We start from the raw sequence: 9,108 nt of genomic DNA on the forward strand, positions 1-9,108 counted from the left end.
ACTTCCAACCAGAGCCCTCTGCTTCAACCATACCTCTGCCACCTACAACTCTGTAACAGCCCTCCACTTCTTACCCGTGCAAACTTCCAACCAGAGCCCTCTGCTTCAACCATACCTCTGCCACCTACAACTCTGTAACAGCCCTCCACTTCTTACCCGTGCAAACTTCAATGTCAATTCCTACTACTTTCATGTCACTGGAATCTCTGTACTTTGTGGCTTCTCTTGTTCTTCACTCAACAAACTTCTCTGAGAGTCCACTGAATGGGAGTTGTAAAGTGTTGATTGATTCATACAGAGTGATGCTGCTTAGTATTTTTAGTAAGCCAAGCCACCTACTCAAAATACAGCTGATCTTCCTCTCCAGAGTTTCCATAGTTAGCATACTGACATCACATAATGGTAGGTGCCACAAAATCCCAAGCAGGATGACATGCTAGTATACCCAAGCTCTGAAGCAACTGGGCAATCCAGATTTGTTGACATTAATAAGCCATTTCCCAAAGTTTTTGTTAGTTCTGTGGATGGAAACTGTCCTTCAGGTTGCTGTCAAAAGATTTCCCCCAAGCTCTTGACTGTTTGTTCTGTTGAGATTGGGAAAGCAGTGCCGGACAAGATGAAGCAAAATTTTTCCACCACTTTTCTTTTCTTTAGCACAAGAGACCTTGATTTTGATGGTCTGAAGCTCATCCATAACCATGAAATGGGCTTCTTGAGTCCTTGATAGATCTACCTTTCATTGTGCCAATATTGATATGGGCTTTGACGAGTTAGCACATAGAGCAAAATGCTTAGCACAGGATTTTTTTCTCCTTGGTTGTTGTTGGAAGCATCACTTTTAGTTTCTTTTTCTTTTTTAGTTGTGTCATCTTTTTGCTCTAATCTAAGAGCAAAAAGATGAAACTTTGGTTTTTACTGTTTCTTCTTTTTCAACCCATTCACCTTCCAACAGTCCACATTAGTGGCAACAGGACCGCTTGCACTTTTGACAATTAACTGCCTGGAAGATTATGATAAATAAGAGAGGGCTGAGGACTGGTCTTAGGTGAACACCTACTTGTATCCTGAATTCATCAATGCCAACCCTCACCATACTGACAGCATCCCTGTACATGGTTTGTACAGTTCTCGCCAACCACTCATCTATCTCATTTCCACATTAAGATAAGAGAGCAGGGGACCCCGTTGAAGGCTTTCTCCATGTCAACAAAAGCCAAGTACAGAGGTTTATTTTTGGCTAGGTACTTCTCCTGCAGCTGCCTAACTGCCTTACTAGAAATATAGCATCAGTGGTGCTTCTCCCTGGCACAAAACCAAACTGCATCTCATCTAGATTAACTTTCTTCATAATAAGTTGGGCTACGACCCTCTCCATAACACACATATACATGTACACACATATATACATATAGCTACATGCACACATACATGCATATCTATATATGAATATACATACATACTGGAGTGGTAACTTTCTCACTGAACACTACAGAATTTACAAAATCTTATGTTCAGTTAACTTTAGACAGATATTATGATAGCAATAAAGAAATTTTCATTTGTAATTACATGTTAAAACTATTTTTTCCTCTGCAACATTATCTTCATGCTAAATTCATACAATATTTCTATCCTTTGTACTTTTACAGGTTCAATAATTTTTGGATTTGACCTACTATCACTGGGCACACGCCGAGCCTCATTTATTCACAAATTCATCAATGCCTTCATGCCATATTCTGGTTACAGTCATTATAGTATTATTTCATGGAGTAAAAGGCCCTTGCACGTAAATTTCCCACTATCCAAACATGATTCTGACCGGAGAAAGCCACACATACCAGACTTGGCAGATATAGTGGAAAAAATCAGGAACGACCTATCTTCTACTACTGCAAAAGAAGAACATAACTTGGATAATATACCACCAGTCGTTGTACTGTTTGTTGACCCTATTGAGACAAAACTTACAATACCTTTAATCAATGCAGTTGAGCAATTGAAACAATCTGGTGCAAGAGTATTTTTATTAAATATTGGAATCAACAAATGGCCAAAACAAGGAACTCTAGAATTGCTTAGTAGCAAACCAAGTCATTTGCATATTGTCCATGCTCCATCCTATCGGCAACTACTAAACAGGGCTTTGAACACTCCCTACCAGTTCCGATTGCTGTCAAATCAATATAAACCCATTAAATTCAAAAAGACTAATGCTCCTACATCTTAAAAAAATTTCTAAAAAACCAACCTAGACTCAAACATTTGGCTAATTGTCAGATTTGAAATTTCAAAATAGCATTGGTAATTCAATGTTTTGGTCTTATAATAAAAAATAACCTTTAAGTTGAGGAAATATCTAGCAATATTTATGTTAATGGAATATCTATGTGTTTCAGCTAAATAAGTTAACAGTTTCTTTTGGGCTTTTCTTTCTTTTCTTTTCTTTCTTTTTTTTTTTTTTTTGAGTGGGTGGGCTCATTTGTGGATGAAAAACAAACAGGAAAAGCAGTTAATAGTTTTTTTTGTTTTTTTTTTTTTTTTGGGGGGGGGGGTTGTGCGACTATAATTCATAAGTATGTGTTTCACAAAATAAAAGATCTGATTAATTTCTGTTACTGAAACGTAAGTACAAAATATCTTCTATTCTTAACCTACTTGATATATCATGCTGCTATATTGTTTATTTAAGCTTCTTTTATGATGAGTTGGTTTGATTGTTTGTTTTTGAGGGGTGGTAATGTTCTAAATGCAAGATATATTCCTTTTTTTAATATTTTGTTTAAAAAATATTAAAATACCAACTACAAAATGATTGCAAATGCAAATAAAAGATGTGAATTTCATTTTAAATGTTGTGGTTTTAAGGATTAATCTCTTTTCTACATATATTTAAAATTTTACAAAATGACAAAAACTATTAAGAATATTTAATCTATTACTGAAAGCAAAACAATTGTTACAGAATACTCAAATTAAAATAAGCATAAAAAAGACACAATATATATATGTGTATATGTGTATATGTGTGTGTGTGTGTGTGTGTGTGTGTGTATATATATATATATATATATATATATATTCAAATATCAAAAATAACTTTTGTATTAAATAATTTGACTGAGAATACATTTTTAAAGATTGTATCCACACACACAAAAAATATACAACACACACAAAAATATTTACTTTTGATGCCTGAAGTTATTCAGCTGAATACTATAAAGTCTAAGGCAATTAGAAAAATAATCAGTTGCCATAGTTCTAATCACAAAGGAAACATACTTTAAATGATTCTAAATACATTTGAATTTCTCTATTAACATAATTACTCAAATTGTTATTTTATAGATTACTGATTTAGGGATCATATAAACTCACAAAATCTATGTATATTGGTGAAGTACATTTTCCTGAGTACACATTTATGCATACATGCAAACACACACACACACACACACATACAACACATACTATAAACATCAACACTCTACACAAGTTTTATAAATTAAACTTCTTAATAACAAAATTATAAACCTTTAAAAAATTAAATGTTATTTTTTTTATTTCATATTATTATTATTATTATTATTATTATTATTATTATTATTATTATTATTATTACTATTATTATTATTATTGTTATTGTTATTTTTATTATTATAGCCTAATCGTTCCACTGTGAAAGTTTACTGAAAGATTTTAGTTACTTGTTTTTCTTTGTCTTAAAAAATTTTCTGTTCATATCTAATTTATTTTTACCCCAATTAAATATTTTAAAATTTATTAGATATTATTGTTTTTCTATTTAATAACCTTCACATTCAACTTTCATAAGTATTTCTGATCAAGTTAAATGACTGTTGATCAGAATTCTGAGGGGGGGGGGGTTAACTCTACTTGCTGAGTATATTATTATATTACAATATTGTTATTATCTTCAAATAGAATAATTTTATGATCTTTTAGTCATTTCGAAAGACTATTGTATCAGATGATAGCAATATTGTACTACATTAATAGTGACTGGCAATGCAGCTTGCTTAATTGCAAATTAATAAAGATTTTGCCATAATTTCCAAGACATATCTCACTTTGTATTCTAAAAATGTTCATCTGTCATTTTTTTTAGTAAATAATACAAAAAAATCAGTAATTTAAAATGATTACTATTAAAAAATTATTTATATTTTACTAATTTAATTCAAATTAATCTAAGCTGCCAATTTGCCAATTTGGCATTTTGTTGAATTAATGATAAATCAGTTTGGAGTTGGGGGGGGGGTTGTTTCTTTTTTTTTTCTTTTTAGATTCTAATCATGAAAACTTAATTATTTTTGTTCCTTATCTTTTTAGTTTTTATTCGGATAGGAGTTGTTGTTTTCTATTTTGGCTTTGTTTTTCTTTTACTGCTTGCTTTCTTGAATCTTTGTAATTTTCAAATATACAATCATCAACAGACCAATGTTTATAGCTAATATAAGAGAAATTCCTATAGTTTTTCTAATGTTCATTTAAAACCTTGAGTGCATCGCACACATACGCATGCACACGCACACATGTGCACACACACATACACACACAAACACACACAAAGTGAAATCTCTGTTTACTAAAAGGATTGAAAGTTTGTTGTTGCCAGTTTGAAGGAGTTAAACCACAGAACTAAAAAGAAAATATTGCTCTACCACAAACTTTTCTATGCTTCTATTTTACCAAATAGAACACAAATATATTCATTAATAAAAGATGACCTAAACTTTATGAAAAGTGATTGAAGGTACAGTTATCTTATAAAAACTGACATTTGATCAGAAGACATCAAATATGTGAAGTCAATTATCGTGAAATTCGTACCATTAAAAACTGAACATTTTCACTCTCCTAAGGATTTATATTTCCAAAATCATAAAATAAAAGTCTACCATAATAGAACAAACAGTTAAGAAATGATCCAAGACACAGCAAGCCATAAAAAATACAAGAATTTGATGGTTATGAAAAACCATATGGACATATTTAATGATGGATAACCAAATAATGAGCAGCAAAGAATTTGTAATATTTGATACTGTAACAAATTTGAGGAGATTTGGTACATAGACAGAAGCTTCAATGTTCTTAACAAAGGTAAATTTGTGTCCAGCTTCATGGTATCCAAGATCCACTTTGTTACCAGAAGATCAGTAAAGTACAGAGTTACATACAGTATTGACAAGTCCATGGCCTTAAGATATTACATTCAAATCTCTATTGAACACCAAGCGAAACCTTCCTAGAATCTTCACAGGACAAAAAGACAAAAAGAAAAAGACAATATTGTCACAACACCAGCATTCTAATATGTTTCTTGTTACTATCATTATCTTTACCATAAAAAGATTTGTACATGCGCAAAACACTTTATTAAAATTTTTAACAAATCAATGACTTCCTTGAATAATACCAATGCAACATCAACACAAAGACATTTTAGCTATTAGAACAAGATACAATTTATAACAGGCTTGTTAATGCAAATCATGCATTTTCTCATTATTCTATTTTAATATTAAAAGGCATCGGTCTTAGTTTTATATACCACTAAAATATCATTAGTTTCCAGTCAATTCAATGTGATCTGCCATCAAGTCATTTTCTTTCTGTTCTTATCTGCTTTGCTACCAAATTAAACTAGAACATAAAATAGTAACACTGATAAAGTACTGTGTTACTTAAATTGAATTTAACTGATGGTACAATTGTTTATTGTACACAAGCAACTATTATTCAAAAGGTACAATAATTAATAACACAAAGGCCACAATAAGGTAATGAACAAAAATATCTCAACAAAGTTCAGACAAAAAAAAAAAAAAAAAAAGAAAATAGATACAAGAACAATTGAGATTTGGAAGCTGAGCCTCGCAGATGGAGTGACCATGGAACAAGACACATGAAGATATACTATATTGTAAGTATCTTCAGCCAAACATGGAAAAACAGTCATTAAACTTATGTACACTGCAACAGAATCATGCATCATACAGAATCTAATCTAAAAGTGTCTGAATGAATCATAGCTTATGGCATTCAAAGAAAAATTATTCTACAATGTTCTTCATGGCAACATCAAACCTGAATTATTAAAAACATATACTTCCAACATTTTTGTAATACCTCACTTTGTAATACTTGCATTATTTATAAAAATTAATCATTTTTTCTATTTTTTTAGCACATAATGACAGTAAATCTACTTTAATGAAAGTGTTAAATACAACTAGTCAAATATTGCAAATATGCAATAGCTTTTCTTACTATAGTACACATATTTTTTAAAACTCCAAACTAATTTTTATTCAATTAAAAAAAACCTGATACAAACTACTAAATCTGTACTCTGATTATTTGGTTCAATAATAGTTATATATATTACGTTTATAAATTTAAAAATTTTATTTCAAAAACTTTCACAGTGGAACACATCAGTTTTCAGTTTTAAAAATTTCAAATGACATGGTAAAAGATGTTTAATAAAACAATTTAAATATTATCATTTGTTTTGTTTTCATTGAATGACTATGTGTTTGTAGAAATAACATTTTTCACTGGATGAATTGAACTTACATATGTTAAATATGTCATAAAGCAGTTGGTTACCTGGAAGGTATCAGTTAGAAAATTGCTACTCTATTTGCTTTTTTCATGCTTATAATTATGTATTTAAAGGTTTCTTTCGCCAAATCTACATAAAATATTCCAAATAAAATTTCATGCCATTCTTCTTCATAGTAATTTAAAGGTGTGTTCAATTGCCACTTGATCACACAATTCAAAGTTGCCATGATGCTCACCACCTGCTCATACTATGCCACAACGGTGTCAAGCAAGGATCAATGTAACCAGCATTATCCCTTGCAGTGACCCTTATGTTTACATTCTCTCATGTAGTTATGGCACCATCTTTGGGCAGTTTCCGTCTATCAAATACATTCACAAGGCTTTATATCACCTTTTACCCACCCTTCAACACTTATTTCCCATTCATTGCATTAACACACACCCTCATCCATTCCCCGTCTTTCACGCTCCTAAACACTCTCGCAACCTATATATACCCACCTACTCTCAGTTTTTCTCTTTCCAGTTCCACCCCAATCCCGCCCAATCTCTCTTCTAACCAGGCTGCCGGTAAGCAAAGAACTGGACCTGGGAACAGTAATAACTCACGATATTTCTATCCAAGTTATCTCCCCTTATAGCATTGTTTACTTCGTATTTCATATCTTACAAAATCCATTGAATAAGTACTTATCAACGTACTAGGGATCATATAATCACCGTAAGACCTTCGAAAGTAATGTCACAGAAGGGTCACGGTCCCATGTCTGAAATCAGTAAAAGGATAAAAATTCAAATGATGTTGGGACTAATTTTAAACGCTACATGATCAAATGTCTACATATAGAGACAATACTGATTTGAACGGCCATCTCTAGTTAAAAGTCTGTAGTTAAAAGTCTATCTCAAGTTATTAATAGAAGTCTGTTTCTAATTAGATGCGTATTCAAGTTAAAACAATTCTCAAACAGTTCCAAACTAACTCCTATCCTTACATTCACACACACACACACACACATGTATGGAAACCTACTTGTAACTAATGGAAACAAAAGACTACGTCCTAATCCCAAGACAAAAAAAAAAGAAAGAAACATCTCTCACCTAGCTGTCCACCAGATATCATCCTCACTCATAACATCTGAAAGTTGAGGAACAACTGTAAGTAATCACCTCTTTTATTCACATTCCCCACCCCCACCCTAGTAACTGCCAGGACGGTTTTCTTTGAGCCAGTTCAAAAATCTGTGCTAATATTGTCCCTTCCCTAAGGCGGCGAGTTGGTAAGCAAAACTAACCTTGGCAAAATTCTTATGAAAAGAGTAATTATTTCAAAAATTCCAAAATTTCTCACAAACACAATCTCATGCGGAGTATATCACCCTTTACTCGTGTTTAACTTCCTTACACAAGTCAAATTAGACTACTCACTGCAATAAGACACAATCATATATCAACAAACCCTTCTTCATACACGTAAATACATTAAACCCTTTTTAAAAATCACTAAATTAGCACGCCGGGCAAAAAAGCTTAGCGGCATTTCGTCCGTCTTTACATTCTGAGTTCAAATTCTGCCGAGATCGACTTTGTCTATCATCCTTTCGGATCGATAAAATAAGTACCAGTTGAGCACTAGGGTCGATGTAATAGACTTACCCCGTCCCCAAAATTACTGGCCTTCTGCCGAAACTTGAAACCAATGTTGTCGCTTCCTTTTGGCGACATTTAGAGTTATTTCCCTTAATTGTATTGTAAGTTGGTGTCTTTCATCCAGTCTAAAATGAATCGCTTTTCACATAGACACTAGACTATATAAGTGAAAACTGGTTATATATTAAATCAATTCCATAAGGATGAAGGGCAAAACTAAAAGTAACTATTTCAAAAATTCCAAAATTTCTCACTAACACAATCGCATGTAGAGGATTGCAAAGATTTACTCCTGCTTAATCTCCCAAAACATGTTACATTAGACTATTCACAGCAATAAGACACAATCATATTTCAAAACAGTGTTGCAGCCAAACCCTTCATACACATAAACAACACAAAGCCTTCAAAAATTACTACATTTCAGGTTTACATCAGCCTGTAGTGGAACAGGTCTTAACACTAAATACTTTGGTAAATCATTCCTTCCTGCAGCTGCAGTTCTCTAGAATTCCCTTCTCAACCACCTTTTTCCTGCATTGGATATGTTGACTACAAGATGCCCCAAACTTATCAACAATTTTATTGATCTCTCTAGAGATGACTAGGGCAGAGAATCTGAAATGAAATTCTTGTTCTTCCTCTGACAAAATAACAATAAAAGAAAAGTTCATCTGAGCAATTAACTCTTTTAACTCTTTTACTTGTTTCAGTCATTTGACTGTGGCCATGCTGGAGCACCACCTTTAGTCGAGCAAATCGACCCCAGGGCTTATTCTTTGGATGCCTAGTACTTATTCTATCGGTCTCTTTTGCCGAACCGCTAAGTTACGGGGACGTAAACACACCAGC

At 32.5% G+C, this 9,108-nt stretch overlaps 2 protein-coding genes across 3 annotated transcripts in view; both read left to right on the forward strand.

Annotated features, from left to right (window-relative positions):
* LOC106879988 (uncharacterized) overlaps positions 1-5,868 on the forward strand; it is a 12,132-nt gene extending 6,264 nt beyond the window's left edge. Inside the window, exon 2 of the mRNA XM_014929765.2 lies at positions 1,650-5,868. Coding sequence (XP_014785251.1) covers positions 1,650-2,230 — 581 coding nt within the window. The 3' untranslated portion in view covers positions 2,231-5,868. The remainder of the gene's footprint in view (positions 1-1,649) is intronic.
* Positions 5,869-7,274: 1,406 nt separating this feature from the next.
* LOC106879990 (metallophosphoesterase domain-containing protein 1) overlaps positions 7,275-9,108 on the forward strand; it is a 32,245-nt gene continuing 30,411 nt past the window's right edge. For both annotated transcript variants that reach the window (XM_014929767.2, XM_014929768.2), the window contains exon 1: positions 7,275-7,764. The gene's annotated coding sequence lies outside the window, so the exon portion shown is untranslated. The remainder of the gene's footprint in view (positions 7,765-9,108) is intronic.

The sequence above is a fragment of the Octopus bimaculoides genome, chromosome 17 (genome assembly GCF_001194135.2).
Source record: "Octopus bimaculoides isolate UCB-OBI-ISO-001 chromosome 17, ASM119413v2, whole genome shotgun sequence".
Taxonomy (NCBI): Eukaryota; Metazoa; Mollusca; class Cephalopoda; order Octopoda; family Octopodidae; genus Octopus; species Octopus bimaculoides.